Source organism: Siphateles boraxobius, unplaced genomic scaffold (assembly GCF_051911475.1).
Source record: "Siphateles boraxobius isolate OS27281-9 unplaced genomic scaffold, OSU_SipBor_1 35, whole genome shotgun sequence".
In the NCBI taxonomy this organism is placed as follows: Eukaryota; Metazoa; Chordata; class Actinopteri; order Cypriniformes; family Leuciscidae; genus Siphateles; species Siphateles boraxobius.
The window spans coordinates 2,206,139-2,224,607 of record NW_027508975.1 but is presented as its reverse complement, the minus strand read 5'-3'; the positions used below and the strand labels follow the sequence as shown (position 1 = coordinate 2,224,607).

At 37.5% G+C, this 18,469-nt stretch overlaps 3 protein-coding genes across 3 annotated transcripts in view; 1 reads left to right on the top strand and 2 right to left on the bottom strand.

Annotated features, from left to right (window-relative positions):
* ppt1 (palmitoyl-protein thioesterase 1 (ceroid-lipofuscinosis, neuronal 1, infantile)) overlaps nucleotides 1-18,469 on the bottom strand; it is a 356,601-nt gene that overhangs the window by 299,352 nt on the left and 38,780 nt on the right. The window lies entirely within an intron of this gene.
* On the top strand, nucleotides 49-4,191 carry LOC143702232 (synaptonemal complex central element protein 1). Its single transcript, XM_077195779.1, has 10 exons — nucleotides 49-194; nucleotides 316-363; nucleotides 607-666; nucleotides 749-823; nucleotides 1,251-1,298; nucleotides 1,464-1,518; nucleotides 1,786-1,875; nucleotides 2,164-2,227; nucleotides 2,840-2,906; nucleotides 3,971-4,191. The coding sequence occupies exons 1-10, from the start codon at nucleotides 179-181 to the stop codon at nucleotides 4,066-4,068; spliced, it is 621 nt and encodes a 206-aa protein (XP_077051894.1). The 5' UTR covers nucleotides 49-178; the 3' UTR covers nucleotides 4,069-4,191.
* fam83hb (family with sequence similarity 83 member Hb) lies at nucleotides 4,288-13,763 on the bottom strand. Its single transcript, XM_077195777.1, has 6 exons — nucleotides 13,168-13,763; nucleotides 9,721-10,190; nucleotides 9,042-9,206; nucleotides 8,832-8,956; nucleotides 5,959-8,746; nucleotides 4,288-5,535 (listed from the first exon to the last, which is right to left on the bottom strand). Exons 2-6 carry the CDS (start codon nucleotides 10,168-10,170, stop codon nucleotides 5,515-5,517), a joined length of 3,549 nt encoding a protein of 1,182 aa, XP_077051892.1. The 5' UTR covers nucleotides 10,171-10,190; nucleotides 13,168-13,763; the 3' UTR covers nucleotides 4,288-5,514.

Genomic DNA, 18,469 nt, shown 5'->3' with positions numbered 1-18,469 from the left:
TACGAGAATACTCAATACGATTATTCAAAAGACAGCTGCGCGTGAACAGCGGTTGGAAAGTGCGCGAAAAACATCAGATATTCCAACTGACAACAAGAAAATACATTCTCATTAACATATTTATTACTTTACACATTTAGAGATATTTCGTTGTATTTAATACATAACTGGCGTCGTAATGAGTCTGATACTTGGTGGGTGGTTGTTTTGTTCAATTGTTTGTTTTTGTGTAGAGGTGTTGACTAGTCATCTTACTTTAAGCAGGTTGAGTTTGATTTTCGAGTATCGCAGCTTGCTAAATATTTTTTTGTACAGAGTCATCATTCAGCATTGAAGATATTATAAAGACACCAAAAAGCCCAGGTATGACATGAATCACTGACGAGCTATTATATTCATTATTTTCGATTACATCTCATTTTAAACAATGTATAGTTAATTAAAAAATCATTTCACTAAACCGACGAGTTTGTCTTTGTTTCGTGACTTCTGTAAGTTTTTCCCATAGAGAAGGCCTCTCCCATACGCCAGATCTTTAATGTTTGTCCACTCAATGGGAGTTAATGCCTTTGTATTTCTTACATAACATTTGGTATTGTTTTATAGGCCAGCGAACAGAACCGAGACCAGTGGAGCTGTTAATCAAACTCAGGAATCTGCAACAGGGTAAATTGCCAATTTACATCTTTAGACTGTAAATTAGCACTTTTTAAAAAGCAAAAAATTAACACCCATATATTGATTTCAGCCAAGAAAAGCCTTGAAGATGAGGTGAAGGAAACCATACTCTTTATATGTGCTAGAAAGGAGGAGGAAGATACCTGTATGTATGCTAGCATTACATTTTTGGGTGAATAGTACACCCAAAAATGAAAATGTTGTCATTTCTTACTCCACCTCAAGTTGTTCCAAACCTGTATGAGTTTCTTTGTTCTGTTGAACACAAAAGAAGATATTTTAAAGAATGATGGTAATCAAACAGTTGAAGGTAGCTCTTGACTTCCATAGTAGGAAAATAGTTACTATGGAATCAATGGCTATCTGTCTGGTTACCAACATTCCTCAACAAATATATTTATGTGCGTTAAACACAAGAAAGAAATTAATACAGGTTTGGAAACACATGATGGTTGGTAAATGATGACAGAATTTCATTTTTGGGTGAACTATTCTTTTAAATGGCAAATGACTATGAATTATACTTTACTATTCATTCAAATGAGTTTTGTTTTTGTTTTGTTTTGTTACAGTAACTGCCGAAGCCTTACAGTTGGAGGGAACATTAAATGAAAAGGAAGGTGCTCGTCTAAAACCAAATACTGAGGGATTTGCATTTATATAACACTGTATAGAACTACACAAATAGAATGATCATTACTGTACATGAAATCACCAATAAGTTACATTTAAGCCTTGTTATCAGATATATTTACAGTGTTACTACAAATGTTCTTTTCATATAGAGTTAAATAGATCTATGCAGCTCAAATGTGAGGACATCCAGCTAGAGGCACAAAGGTAGATATCCAAATAACACTCATGGGTATTTAAGCTCTGAATTACTGCACACCATACGGAAACTGCTCAGGTGTAAAACACAACATGAGTCACCTAAACATTGAGCTTTGGTCTCGTACAGGGTGTGTATTCACTCAATACCAGTACACAAATCGTATTAAAAATAGGATGACGTTGAGAGCATAATTTGTTTACACAGAAATGTTTGTGAGATGTACCGGGTGTCATCTTTATATCTGATTTAAAGTCTAACTTGTATCTCTGTAGGCAGCTTGAGCAGAACCAACAGAAAGAGGAACTGGTAAAGCAGTACTGCTTTCAGATCCAGGAGACGAAACTAAAGCACAGAAAGATTCGGTATGACTCACTGTTTATAACAGCGAATAGAAACTCCTCCTCGCATTTAATCATTACTATCTCTTTAGATATCAGAATTAGATATGAGATGCTGTCACAAATTCTTCGAAATTAACATACTGTACATTTTTGCATTGTATTGTAATGCCCATATTCTTAATGAAATGCGAAAACCTACTAGTTCAGCAGCCGTTACTGATGGTATCAGGATTAACAATTGTAAAATTAAAGAGCGTATTGTATATTGAAACAAATTTTAATTTTAAATTTTAATCTAATTTATTTTAGAATGAAGTTTGAGAATCAGCTTCATCAGCTGATGGAGCAGCATAAAAACCTGTCTACTGTCTTTGTAAGTGGTCCAATAGAATGGATATTAAAATAAAAACAAATAAGCTTTCTCTACTTCAGGGTTCCCACGAGTCCTTGAAATCCTTGAAAGTTTGTGAACCTGAAAAAAAAAATTTCAAGGCCCTGGAAAGTTTTTGAAAATAAACGTACATGGATACAGGTCCTTGAAAGTGCTTGAATTTATTTTGTTCAAGAAGTTTTCTGGGAAAAAATTCCATATCATTCCCTCCGGTCCGCTAATGTGTTATTTTGCCAACACTTCGTGGCCTATGGATTCTACCTTTCTTGATTTACGTTAGTTACGCGAATTTACGTGTTACGTTAAGTGTTTCCCGCATGAGGTACTTTGTGTTGTACATTGCCATGACATTCACGCGCGCATGAAACTAGTACTACGATGGTACCTCAACGTTTGCTGTTGATGTTGGACACAATAAATGTGTCCCCAAATTAAGTCCTTGAATTTGAGGGTATTGGATCTGGAGAGTCCTTGAAAGGTCCTTGAATTTGAAGTTAACCAAGGTGTGGGAACCCTGCTACTTGTAAAATGTAAACGGCTTTATTAATTACAGAATGGTAGCATTTTACGTTCCATTTTCTTTTCTTTTTCCAGACTCCACAAAGACTTCCAGCAGAAATACAGTCTGCAGAATACACCACTGAGCAGCTGCTGAAGGCTGGTACGTTTTGTTCATTTTGTTCCATTGCTTAAGTTTTATGGCTGTCTCCAGTATGACCAGTGTGTTCAGTGTGACATTTGATGCTTTCTGGTTTCATTCAGACATTGAAGTCAAATTAATCCAGTCATTTTTCCGAAATGACTCATTTGGCCAGTCCACAAGGCAGAATAGCATACAGTAGTGGCCAAAAGTAATGTCTGGTGGGGATATGTGCTTTAAATAACCCTACAAGTTCAAATGAACCATCAAAATATAAGGAAAATCTATATATATATATATTTTTAAATATGAAGGAGGAACAAAACGCTAAACTTGGTTAAGGTATTTATCTGGCAAATTATTTAGCAAAAAAGGCCAGCTACAGGTTATTTTATTTTATGCGCACTGTTCGCCATGATGGTTTTAAATTGCTTGAAATATGATTGGAATCACTTCAAAAAGGAAAACACAGTTCAGTGCAACGTGCAGCACGAGTCTGTCATATCGGCTACTTAAAATTATAATGAGAATACTACTGCAAATTAAAAGAATGTTGTGAATTCTTTGTACGCCCGTGTTTTAGCACTTAGGGAAGAGCGCATCCACACCTTCATGACTAGCACAGTCAAGTTTGCGTGTGCGATTTGCAGCATTTTAAAGCATTTCTCGCTTGTTTTTGCATGTTCATAAATTCTTTGTTTGACAGCCTGGCCAAAAATGATGTCTGTACAATTTGGCATGTTTCATCGTGTTATCACAAATAAAACAATTGATTCCAAGCACAACTACACAATATCCTATACTAAAATTTTAATAATATTTTACAAAGGGTGAAGATGTCAATTTTCCAGGCCAGACATCACTTTTGGCCACTACTGTATTAGCATGCTACTCAGACTATTTGGGCTGAATAAAGATAGTATAGTAAGATGACTTGCAAGGATATGATTGCACAGTAGAATAACGTCATACACAAGTGTCCTCAAGACCTAAAACTGAGCTCTCAGCATCCTTAAACAAGAGACCAACTTCATCCTCAGAGTAATCTGATACTTTCCTGTGTGTTTTTGTGTCTATCCCTACAGAGCAACAGAAGCTGGAGCAGTTGACCAAGCTGCTGGACGGGTTAAACCACACCCAGCATGCAGAGATAAATATGGACACTTATGAAAAAGCACCATGAGTGTCTCACACATTTTGCAAACTTGAGTTGAGTCCCTACTGTATTCCAACAAATGCTAATTTTGCAGCAGACGGAAAAGTTAGAGAAGCGTTTTTTCCATTGTGTTCTATTCTTCTATTTTAACTTGTTGCCATATGTACTGTTGCTGTGTTATACCATAAAAAAAGGTACAAATACTGATATAAACCTCAATCAAATCATACCCATACCTAGAATATAAACGTTTCTAAACCATTTATTCAGAATTTATTAGACACAATAAAAAAGTTTGTTAACAAGCCTAAATTCCCCAAGATTTGTATTTATTTACAAAAACTGTATCGATGACACTCTATCAAATTCAAACTCCTCGATCCGATATTCCTCATTAGATCAACTTCCAGTTTCGATAAATCAGTCCTATGACACATCCAGCAGGGCACTTTGGGAATTCTTTGGTGTTCAGTAATACCATTCTATCTTAATATCATTTTGCATTGACAAAATACAGGTCAAAGCCCAGTCCTGAGAACATCTTTATCAACCTAATATTTTACAGATTATCCTGACAACACGGTTCATGCAGGAATGTACATGTGTAGTAGGTCTGCAGCTATTATACTGCAAAATCTTGATTAAAATTCATTCAACTTCCCCAAATCACTTTCTCAGCTTTCAATCCACTTCCTTGACAGCACCGTTTAAATAGAAGAAAAAAGGAATGAATAAGCCTCCTTTCATTTTCATACATCCCTTACATACTTTCCAGTCATTTTTGTTGTTGACATTTTCAGTTTCAGTGTTATTTGCCTTCAAAAGCGTTGTCTACCAACCATCTCCGTTTTCCTTTATGCCTGTGATCCATTGGCACAGTCACCACCAAAGCATCATTTCAGCATGACGTGTCCTGGGGTGTTTGTGTGGTGTACTTTAACGAGGGTGTGTTTTAGTCCCTTTAGAGTAGCATATCTCACAATCTGCCCTGACATGTTAATATCCTTTACCAGAGCTGAAAATGGCATATATATGCACTACAAGGAACTAAAAGGTCCAGTAGAAAAAGAAAAAGCTGAGAAACGCCTCTTGACGTTCAAACCCTCCTTTGGTCTCATTTTGTGATTCTCTATCCTGCAGGGATTGTGTGCGTTTACTGTTGAGGTATGCCCTGATGCCTTATAAGGGCAAAGTGAATCATCTGTGGGCTCAGATTGGCACAGAGCAAGGAATATTTCTCCTGCTGCAGCAAGACTCCTCATATTTGAGCTTGTGCTATTTTCGTGGTGTTTATGAGATCCATGGGCCATTTAGGTTACTAGTCATTTAGCAGACGCTTTTATCTGAAGCGACTCACTTGCTTCTCTGTCAGTTCACAGCAGTATTGGGGATGTTTGGTACATTTTTTTGTTCAGTTGCAGGTTCTCTTTACAGTTCTCTGTGAGGAACATTGGCCCCTTCCTCCAAGATTTGTTATCCCAGGTTATTCCCCATCTGTTGAAGTAGAGTGACATATGTGAATGAAACAAAATAGTACAGGAGATTCTGTGATAGTCTATTCCATTTATTTCTATCATAAATGAAAACATAAATAGATGAAAGGCTGCATGAAATGGGAAATAACGACACTGAATTTTTAATGTTGAAATTTAGAGATTTGTATATTCTATGCATACCACAAGAGAATGTAAAGGCAAATAATAAATAAACAACGTAAAAGGAAAAAGACAATTCGTCAATAAATATAACTAGACACTAAATGCTACATTAAATGCTTTTTTTTAGAATTGATACATTTCACAAAATTCATTACAAATATTGTACAAGAATCTCATGTGATTAATGTAGTCAGACTTGCTCTGCCTTCTCTTTATTTCCCTGTTCCCAGCAACACTCTTCTTGGTTACGAAAAAGTACCTCAAAGCGACTGTAGACTTTCTTTTCTTTGCGCATGCTCTCTATTCTCTTCAGCAGATTGTCCCTCTCCTGTGGGTTGACTGGAGTTCGGCCGAACCGGTTCGGTTGAACCTGTAAGGTTGAATTGGAAACGTCATCTTTCTTGCTCCCCTCGCTTTTCCCAGACTCCTCATTCTGCTGTCTATTCTTCTGGCTATTTGCTGAGATTTGCTCAAGGATCACCTTGGTATCATCCCTGAGGTTGCTGCTGAATATTACATTCGAGGTAGAGGACTGATAGCGTGATTGAGTCGATTTAGCATTGGGCTTGTTGGTCTCTACTGTGGTTAAAGATGATTTGGATTCAGAAGGTTTCTCTTTGTCTGAGGCATCCTCTTGCACCTCAGGGACTGTTTTCATTGACTTGTCCTCTTGAGAGTTGGACACTCCTGAGTGCTTCTTTTCTCCCTTTGTCCCTAGGAAACCCTTCAGCCTCTGCGTTTGTTTCTTGAGGAAGTCAAGGGCCTTTGTATCTTTGCCATCAGAGCTCCCAAGGTTTATGGAGCTCAGGCTTTCTTTGGACTCTGTGCGGGACATGCCCGATGAGCTGAGGCTGCGGGACTTCTTAAGCTCGCTCTTTTCAGCATCTGTCGCATCTGTCAGAATCTCGTCACCGCATGAGATGCGACGATGAGAGGACTGAGAGCTTTTGAATGGTTTTAAAAACTTCGGTGAAGGGAAAGGCCGGAGTGACTTAGTTGGTTCCTTAGCGGGCTCTTTCTTTGCTGCATCAGCTGTGCTCTCTGTCAGAGATTTGCTGTTTATGTGTGGCCTATCCACACAGACTTCAGGAGGTTTGGGATTTGGTGTGAATGCCAGGTGCTGTGTTACAGGATCTGATAATGTATATGAGGGTTCTTGTGTCTTTACAGTGGACTCCTCTGAAGAAACAAGCACATTTGGAAGTTTGGTTGCTGTATCAGAGAGGTCTGGCTTTTTTATGGCTGCTTCTCTACTTTTAACCAAATCTAACTCTGATTTTGAGGTCTTCCTCTTTTCTTGCAGATCTTTGAAATACTGAAGTCGGCTTGCTGGATCATTCACGTTTAGGGAAGAAGTTGTTTGCTGAGATGTCGAAGGCTTGGTTGGCTGTGTAACTTTGTTGTCCTTAGGTTCAGGGTCGTCAGGTTTCTCCTTTTCAGGTTTCTCCTTTTCTTTGATGGGCTCCTCTTTGGAGTCTTTGATCGTAGTCAGGTCTCCTGTTGATGCGTTTTTAACATCTTTTTCATCTGCTTTTTTATGCTTATTCCAATCAAATGGCTCTCTTGACAGTGATCTCCTCTTCTCGAGAATCTCTGCTACAATGGATGAGTATCGAATAGGTTCACTCTCATCTCTCTCCTCTTGTAAATCCCCACCAGACTTAGCTTGTGAGGAACTGTGTTGCTCCAGCTTTGAGGAGCTGAAGATTAAAGAGGACCGTAGTCTTGAGCTCCTTTGCAGCATTGGGTTAATTCGAGATCGGAAAGACTCGTGCTTGGTAATGCTGATTTCCCTTGGTTCTGCTTCCTTCTCATTGTCTGTTGAAGATGATAGTGATGAAGCTGAAATAGCTGGCTTTAATGTATCAGTACTTGTGGGACCCAGGTCAGAGAGAATATCTTTTACCTGATTCCTATCTTGGATTATGGGTTTACCAAAGCGCGGTCGCAAGTCAAGGTTTGGCTTAGTTGGGATATTTGGACGCTCTCTATTGGGAAAATTAAGGCCTTTCCCCTCTGAGCTATAAAGTCTGCTGTCAGGTTGTTGATGTGGCTCATCAAAAGCATCAGGTCCCATGGGCTGATGCAGGCCCTCGTCTCCTGTATCTTCATAAGTGCTGAGATAAGAGTTGATTCTCCAGCTCCGCAATCCCTGCTTCACACTGGGGTCCTGGGACTGGCGTACCTGCTCTCCAGAGGAGAACAACTGCTTCGGGTCTGGAGGATGCGGCTGAGTTGGCGAACTCTGGCAGGCATATGAGTGGCCCGCAGCGGGCCGTTTGTGGGTTTGTGGACCATAGCGCCCCCCTCCTGCGTAATATTGTTTTTCTGAATCACTTTTAAGGTCATCAGAGGATAAAACATTCATATTTCCTGGTGCTTCAAGTTCAGGGGGATATCCAGAATCAGACAGTTGATCTGTCTGGTACGTGCCATAGTTAAGACGGTCATATGGCCCGCGCTCAGAATCAGGTCCCATGCCCTCGCTCTGATAGTAATGATGTTCTCGCTGGTAATGTGATTCCTTCTCCTCCAAGTTGTTCATTACACGCTTTTTCATGTACTGCCGGGAAGAGGAGTAGGTCTCGTGGGTTCCCTCTGCATAGCTATGCCTCTTAAAGGCGTTCATTTCCAGCTGCTGGGACGCCATCATTGAACGACCTTGATCCAAGAATGACTGTTGCATCCTGAACTGCTGTGTTGCATATTTTGAGACCTGCATAGGACCTGCACTTGGTTCAAGCGTATGGCGGAATGGGTCATCCCTCCGAAAAGGTAGTAAAGACTCAAGACGATCCCCGTATGGGTAACCAGTTAGTTCAGGCTGGCGAGGAAATCCTCTGGGATTCCTTAGTGACTGAGTCCTTTTAAAGCCAAACTGGCTGCCAAGGTAACTATCTTGTGGCATGGGTACAAGGGCATTTTCAACAACAAGAGGCTGAGACTGAGCAAACAAAATACGAAACTCCTCATCAAAAGTGGAAACTAGTTCTCCGAGGAACAAATGGGCGATGCAGCGGTGGATCTTTTCAAAAGACCACATAAAGCTGGAAAAAGAGATAAAGAAACATTTAGAATGTCATACAATACAGAGAATAATTCTTATCTGCATTCAAATGTCACTGAGCTCACCTGTAATTTCCACTGATCACTGCTCTGCAGTCTGTCAGAAGAAAGCGGTCCATCACTTGACCTTTAAATGATTTCCCTGAGCGGCAGAAATAGGTAATGCCTGCTACTGTCCTTACCCGCATCATCTGTAACCAATGAAGTCACCATTAAGCCTGTATTTTCTTAAGATTTTAATTAAAACTTAGGCTAGTTGAGATCAGCTAAACTTACATGGATCATATCCAGGTTAACTTTACAGCTTGTCACCATGTTAACAAAATGATGGGCATTTTGTTCATCCAGCAAGATATAGACAGGCACATGACGTGCTGTAGCATCCAGAAGATCAGAAAATATATCAATATCTGTGAAAATATCCATCACCACTGCAATGACCTGTTAGAAAGAGAAAAAAGAAAAAAAATAGCAATAAGGAATCACCTCGACTGTTAAAACTAGTCAAGTTACAAGATACTAGCTTTTTTGCACTTTTACTAAAGTTTGTTTGTAAGAAAGAAATTTAAAAAAGCATAGCTTTTTCCTAAAGAACCAATTGTTGATGTCTAAATCTGATTTAACATGACATGCAATTATGGCACAAAATTTGTATGATTTATGTTTTCAAAAGGTGCACTCATTTTTATGTTGCGCTGGCCAATATCAGTGACAGCGATATCATGATCAACACTGAAATGTTTTCATTTACTGAAGCCATAGCAAAAATGCCCTATTTGCAGCCTGCCTGCTATAATCATTTTATTCTATGTGCAATAACCAACATAAAATGAGTATTACTTGGCTGGTCATAGTATTCATTTCATATGTTTCACAAGTGTTCATCATTTTAAACATGTTTTTTTTACCTAGGAAAATCCAGCCTGATGTTATTTATAAATTAGAAATCACTAACCTGATGAGCATTTTTGATGAGTCGGCGTGCCTGCTCCTTAATGCTGGGCTGTTCGGGGTCACCAGGGTTTACCATAATTGTGACCTCTGTGGGTCCCACAAAACAGTGTTGCTGCAGAGGCCAGCCAAGGTCTAGTCCCGGTGCATCCAAGTCAGAATGCAGTGGCCAGTATGTGTCAGAAGACCCATCCTCATCTATTTCTCGATATGGCAGTTCTGGTACATTTCCAGCACACTGTGGTGAATGTATAGTGCTTTTAATATGCTCAATCTCTGACCTTGATAGAAAGTCAAATACATTAGCGCTTTGTAAAAAGTTGTAGTAGCCCTCAGTGTCCTCCTCCACCAGGGCATCAATAGCCATGCGATACTCTTCCCGGTAATGCGGACGCAAATAATTGGGATCCAGGGGGTTGTCTCCCACTGAAGAACTCTGGGAGCGGTGGGCCATGGTGGAGCAGGGAAAACAACCTAAGAAACAACATTTTTCAATAAATAAGCACGTGGAATAATCTAATCAGAGCATCTGGAAACTATTTTATTTCTATTACACTATTCTATCCAATATTATTGCAGAAAATTTAAAATTTTAGCACAAACATGTTTGCTGTAAAGCAACGTCTGCCTACTACTAGGCAACGTTAACAAATAGGAAATAACAGTTTTATAATTTACCATATGCACTATGATACAACAGGATCCAGGAAGCACAAATTCTGCATGTCAAGCCAATATTATGTTGTTGTACAACTCAGTTCATGATTCAGTCAAAAGACTAGAAGTGTATTATGAAATATTAATGCAACCAAAAAACAACAAAACAAAAAAAAGTGCATGCAGCGTGCTAGTTAGGATCGACCTGCCGAAAAACAATGCTTGACTCATTATGTACACAAGAAATTCCTATCTGTTCTGAGGCCTTCAGACAATGACCCCTAAGCTAGGTTAGGCCACAGTATGAAAGTTTCTGAAGGTTGTGGCCACTTGTTTGTATTTTAGACATCACCATGGAAATGGTGTCAGCCTGTTGGCGAGTGACTCATTGTGGGCAAGAGGGGAAGCGAAAAGACATAAACAGAAAGGGAAAAACTGAAGACACATGTGACTGAATCAAAGAAGGGAGTGTTTAGCTGATGCTCTTGTGAAAGAGACTCGCTGCGTTAACTATGCAAGTTAGAATCAGACTTTGAGCAGGTCATAAATTAACCAAGACATGTTAAGGCTAATTCATAACATGTTTATTATATGTTGTACTCCCATATGTACACGAGATTCATAAAATTTGTTAACAGGAATGTTATGTGATGCCAAAAAGAAAAATGCATCTACTCATGACTTGCCTTGATTATCATCATAATAAATTTTTTCAGCTAATCTGAAACCTGTGCTGTCAGCATGTTTCCTTAAGAGAGTCAACACCCAGACCAGTAAATCATGTTGGAGTGGATCCATCCACACTGCACTGCTTCACTCTACTCTACTAAATTTAAACCTAATGACTGACTTCTAATAATAATTCAGATTGTATTGGTTTCGCAAATGGATGGCCAAATGTGAAAAAATAGATGATGTTATGAAATTACATTGAACCACAACAGAGAAACGTTATACCTGTGGGTCTACACTGCAAGTGTTAACAGTTACATATGCGTCAGTTTTACTTTTAGAGATTATGTATGTCTGCACGTACAAAATTCTCATTTTTGGGTGAACTATCCCTTTAACAACAGGCAGAGAGACTGACATATAACGGGCAGTCATTATTTCAGTATAGTTTAGTTTTTGAAATTATTTTCAGCAAGCATAAAGAGATTTTTGCATGGCCAAATAATTTTCATAATGAACCCTTGACTCTTTTATGAAGATTGTAATATTCGGCTCATAGAGAATTTCTGTTATATTTACAGCTGCAACAAATTGCATATGATTTTCAAATGAAGAACACTTCAGAAATACTGAATGTGTCTATATAAACATTTTTTTGGATGCTTAAAAGGACAGTTCAAGCTATTTCTTTGGTTATCCTGACTAGACGCACAATATATTAGTATCATAGTGGTTATTAGCTGACATTAAAGATTTTATTAAATGTATTGGTATCAGCCAAAGTTGAATAATCATTTGTTTTTACATTTAGACCTTTGCCATTATCTAATTCTCACTTACAGTTAATCTTTATAAACCCTAATAATTAAATAACACTGTTGCATGTAATCTTGAGCAAATCTCAAAGTGAATATCCATTTTTCATACTGTGCATTATAATGTTGTGATGCCTAAATTCTCTTGTATTTAGAACAACTGTTTTTAGTGTTTTATTTTTACTTTTAGACAAAATAGAAGAGAATTTCAGCCATTTATCATTTGTTGGCCATAACATGAAAATAATTATTGTTTTATAGGTATCATCAATAATATAGGTGCATCCCTAATCCGGACATGCTCTTCAAAATCACATTACAACATCTAGTTTTCTTAATTCCTGTCCAACACTGTAACCATTGTATTATTTTTTACATTTTACATGGCTACTTTAACTTTCGTCCATCAACAGGTTTTAGATATTTTCATCACAGCCCAATGGAAACCATGCAAGATTTCCCTAAAACATTTCTTCCCTAAAAACATCCAATAATTATTATAATGTGCCAACAGTAAGCCAGTTTCTGTTAGATTTAGTCTGCCAGTAATCAACTAACAACACCCTTTTAGAAATTTCCTACAGAGCTTCGTGTTTCAACAAGTGAAAAAATAAAATGTCAAATCATCATAACTCAAGCTCAACCATGTGTATGACATTATGAATTATGGCAATAATAGAAATGCACATGTTTGTTTATGGTGAGGTTTACCTGGGCCTCACCCACAAAAAGAATCAGTGCAAGTACAAAATACAGATTGATAATTTAATATTTCTAGTTGTGCAATGTTTTAAGACAATGTAAGGAGATGACATCCTGAACCAATCCCTAACCAAAGTCCTACATGATAACAAAGGAAAAATTCTGTGCACCATTTCAAAGATCAATAGTAGACTTACTCTCAAAAAATACTGATATTTCGTTGTTTTTAAGAACATTTACCGTGTTCATATAACTGTTCATAAATGATGAAATGATCATGTCCACGCAAAGATGTCAAAGCTTCACTCCATCACCTCCAAAATGACTGTTCAAACAAATGATATAATAAGCTAGCTACTCAATTGTTTAATGCTTCAAGGTCTTTCAAATAGGCTGGAATAGTTAACCATTTCGTATCTGTTTCAGATTAAAAGGCAAAAAACCTTTAAGAATAAAAACTTTTGAAGCAAGCTTGAAGATAGTTGCCATACAAAGTTTCTGCACTGTCAACTCTCAACAGCTCTTCAACACTTTATGACTCTCTTCTGTTTCATAAACTTGAGACTTTCGCGCTCGTAAGTTGAGACTTTCGAACTCGCTCTTACCTTTACGGTTGAAGTTACTTGCAGTCGCTGATGAATAAACTTTTTTTCCGTTCCTAAAAAGTCGGTTATTTTATCCCCCTGTTCAGCGAACGCATCCGCGATACATTCCTGGTGTCGGTGGAAACCCCACCCAATGCTATTGAGCTTGAAGGCGAAAAGCAGCCCTGGCGAAACCTGTTCGCGCTCGGCCGAGTCCTGCCCGCTCGAACGTCTCGGCGCCGATAAGAAAACACAAGGGTCGGTTCGTAATGAACGGCTTAACCCTTTCAGTTGTGAAACTCCTCCCAACCATCGCCAGCGTCAGCGCTCACCTACAGCTACAGATACAATCAAACTGACAACTATAAGCTACAACGACGGTTTTTACTGCAGGCTTTGTTTGAGTTTGTAAATTTCCATAACCGGCGACACGAACAAAAAATTTGCCCCGTGGAGTTTTACAAACGCACTCCATATCCCAGCTCTCCCTTCTCTTTCATTCTCTTCCTATCTCTTCCTTCTCTTCCTCTTTCCACAGACAGACAGATGGTGGATTGTTGCTCATGGGACAAAGCAAAGGCGCACACAGGTCATGATCACTCTGTTGAGAGTTGTGTATGTCTGCCATAGATGGTATAGGCTACTATAGTATAGAAGATTAATTATTCATTCATAATGAATGTTTTAAAGCTCCCTTTTTCCATCTAAGCTCACATCAAAACAAGTTTCTGTGCACATGTAAACTGACTTAAACTAAAACAATATTAAAAAGCTTATTAAAAGGAATTTTCCCTAAAAACAAAGATCTATTCCCCATCGTCTATTTCAATAAATGTTAATATGATTATAAATATTGACTATATTCTTCATATACATATATTTAGATTTTATTGTGGATATTATTAGGCTGCATTTTAGTGCTGTCAAAACAACTAACAAAATGTTGTATAAAATATAGCCTGTGTGTGTGTGTGTGTGTGTGTGTGTGTGTGTGTGTGTGTGTGTGTGTGTGTGTGTGTGTGTGTGTGTGTGTGTGTGTGTGTGTGTGTGTGTGTGTGTGTGTGTGTGTGTGTGTGTGTGTGTTTAATACACATATATAAACACAAACTTTTATGTTAGATGCAATTAATTGATTTGACAGCACTACTATCAAGAAGACTTTGTGTGAACCATTTTTACATAACTTTATTTAAAAATGAATTTCATAAATATAGTTTTTTATTTACTATTTTATCTTAAATTTGTGTATCTTGTATAACTGCTACAATGATTTTTTTTAATTAAATTGATTAAAGTGATTCTCTTTTAAAAAATTGGTTTAGTGTTTAATTTGTTTAATTGGCATTTACTCTCTCTCTCTCTCTCTCTCTCTCTCTCTCTCTCTCTCTCTCTCTCTCTCTCTCTCTCTCTCGTATACATATATATATATAGAGAGAGAGAGAGACAGAGAGATTTAATTAATGTTTCAGATCCTAAAGGAATGGAATCCCCCATTTGGAACGACCTATGCATGTCAATGTAAATAGACTTCAGGTTAATATATTTAATTAATAAATTAACTTTTAAGTGAGAAAAAAGTACAATTTGATCTGTGGCATCAAGATATCTTAGAAGTAATACATTACGTTCTTTGTGAGGCCATAATGATTGCTTGATTGCATTTGTATGTATGAGTAAGTGCATAATTCACATGCATGGAAGTGTAGATGGTGCAGGGGTGGAGAAAGCCGGAGGATTGTGCCCCACCTTGAAAAGGAAAAGCCTTAAACATCCTCATTCTGCCAGACTTTTACGCCGGTATGGGGAAGTTTTGTTCGAATTCTTTGAAGTTTTTGCTGTTTATTTTTTGTGAGAACAGTTTAATGTTCTCTTTCTCGGGTTTATGATTGTATGATTGATTCTGAAAGTTTATAATCTTGTCAGTGTGTGTCTGTATTTGGTTTACCTTAGCAACCACTCAGGTAAGGGAGGGTGTGAAGAAAGGGTGCGGCCCGTCGAGGAATGTGCCAGCGCAACTGAGACATTTACCACGCCTTGGACATGCTCATTCCTCATACCACACACACACACACACACACACACACACACACACACACACACACACACACACACACACACACACACACACACACACACACACACCTTTTATGTTGTGTACATAACCTTCCACACATTCACTTAAAGGTCACACAAATCACATAACAAAAAAATCATTACTTTTAACCACAAATATGGCATATGCAAATATTCCCAACACTCTCATACTCATTCAGTCGTATCAAAACATTCAGTTTTTCAGTGCTTCACTTGCCTGTGATATGTGTGACATGTTTCTCAGCAGTGCACAATTAGGCCTATAAACAAGTAGGAAAATGTCAAATTAATTAAAATCTGGGTTTTTTTTTTTTTTTTTTTGAAGCTGGAGGGCCTTTTACTATAAAGACCAACAAAATTATACCTCCCAGCAAAAGGATTTTATTGAGAGTAGCCAATCTAGAATATGTCGAAAGACAGTTTGAGATCATTTTTCTGCAAACTCTATCTTGTTTCAAAACCTAAACAAGTTTTAGCATGACCTGCATCCATCCATCCGCTGAAGAGTGATCTTTAAAACAGTGCTGTGTTCTTTGTAACAGGGTGTCCTTTTGCTGTCTGGCAGATTCCCACCTACAATTCCCCTCTCCTGCTGTAATATCACACCTGCGTATCATGTGACACAGGGCAGCTCTCTGTGCACTTAAACACACACAGATGCACTTAAACAAACTTTCATTATTCAATGTGCTGGGCAAAGATTAATCGCGATTAATCGCATCCAAAATAAAAGTTTTGTGTTTACATAATAAATGTGTGGGTACTGTGAAAAATTAGTTTGTATATATAAATACACACACATGTACGTATACAGTGTATTTAAAAAAAATGTGTTATTTATATATAAAATATTTATATATAATATACATTATATACAGTATATACATGCAAATATTTCTTAAATATATACATGCATGTGTGTGTATGTATTTATGTATACAAAATAATTTTACACAGTACCCACACATTTATTATGTAAACACAAAACTTTTATTTTGGATGCGATTAATCGTTGCACTAGTACTTATGCATAGTTTACATTGATGATTTCACTAGATTTTCTACTCAAACCACCACATTTAATTTTTTGGTACACAATTTGTCACTTGTGTGTATCGCCGTACAGCCAAGTGAATATTCACTGTGTCCATTCACGTGTTATGTATTTGTTTTGTCATGTTTTTAATAATTGTTTGTGTGTGCTGGCACATTGCTGTTACATTACTGATAAGTGCAGGTGGTTTGTGATGTGAGGCTGAAACCTGTAAAGTAGCATGTTTTCACATTAAATGTCAAACCCCTGAAGCTATGAGCCAATAACAGTCTAATGCCTCATCTTCTCCAGTAATCATGTACGCCTCCGTGTGTCGCGTTGAATTGTGTTTTATTACCTCACGCTCCGGTCCATGTTCATCACACAATCCAAGCACAAAGAAAAACACTTCGGCCAAACCAGTCTCCCATCTTAATATGCGCTTAAATTCCATAAATGATTCCGAAATGTTAGACATAAATCCAATAGCATTAATGATTATGAATGGACACTTTTTTTTATTATGCATGTTTAAGTGTGGGATACTTGTATATAAGTCTGAACGTTATTCATGTGTCATATACATGTGATCTCTATCAACCAATGCTTTAAATACCTTTAGGTTGTACAAGCAGTAAAGTTATCTGAGTGACTTATGTATTCGTGTCAGTCATTTAGCCATCATTGCTGTCATGTTTTCAAGAGAAGCTTCCAGCAAACTTATTTCAGGCTTACTGGACTCTTTTTGCCATTGAGATGACTGACAAGAAAATACTGTCTCTGAATTCACCCCTAAAGAAAACGTTGCAGATACCGCATAAATAGTGACTACAATGTTTTACTATTAGTCAACTGTATAGTTAGGACTCGTTTCAACAGATAAATATAAATATGAATAAAAAAAATAAAGGATACAAATAAATGTGAATTCAACCGATCTAGCTCTGATTGACTCCAGAGGAGTTTTGCAATTGAATTCTTTCAGTTTCTATAGTCATGATCAAACAGAATAATGACCCATACACATTCACAGATATACATCACAAAAAAAATGCTAATGTATTCTACATAAACCGTCATTATTCATCACATTAACATCCTAGTATATGATATACTGACTTTTCATTATTTTGTATCATTACATTTTTTTAGACCAAATTGTCTGAACTAAGTTAAACAAAATATACGTAGTTTTTACACACCTATTTTTCATGTAATTTAAAACTTATCATCATTAATCAACAGCATTTTGAGATTGAGTTTAGTTGATTGATTTCTCTGAATTTTGATGTTCATTTATTTTAATCTTGTCTAAAATATGTTTGTGACTGACAAATGTTGTGGAAAAATATTAGGATGTTCTATAAAAATGATCTGATCTTTAATAACATTCTCATTTCATTTATTCAATTCAATTCAATTCAAATTTATTTGTCTAGCGCTTTTCACAATACACATTGTCTCAAAGCAGCTTTACAGAAAGTGCAAGTCTCTTCACAGGCGTCGAGTCGTCTCTTCACAGGCGTTGGGGCATCTGAAGTCTCCGTGAGAGGCTGGATACAAACTGGAGCTGACGAACGCTATTTACCTCGGGACTAGCGTCCCGAGATAACAGCAGAAAGGCAGATGGGAAATAATTAGCATAGCTGATGTTCATAATGTTAATGCATTCGAACTGATTCAGCAGTGGTATAAAAGGTTAAGCATTAAGTGAATGCTTGGTTAAAGAGATGCGTCTTTAATCTAGTTTTAAACTGGGACAGCGAGTCTGAGTCTTGGACAATATCAGGAAGGCTATTCCAGAGTTTAGGAGCTAAATGTGAGAACTCCTTTAGTGGACTTAGATATCCTAGGAATGACCAGAAGCCTCGAATTTAGTGATCTAAATACTGAGAGAATACTTTGTAATTGATACGTAACTTAATAGGTAACCAGTGTAGAGATGATAAAATAGGTGTTATATGATCATATTTTCTTGATCTAGGAAGAACTCTAGCGGCTGCATTTTGCACTAACTGTAGCTTGTTTATTGAGGATGCAGGACAACCAGCTAATAAAGCATTACAGTAATCTAGTCTCGAGGTCATGAATGCATGAATAACTTTTCTGCATCAGAAACAGATAGCATGTTACGTAGCTTAGCAATGTTTCTAAGGTGGAAAAAGGCTGTTCTTGTAACATATGAAATATGATTTT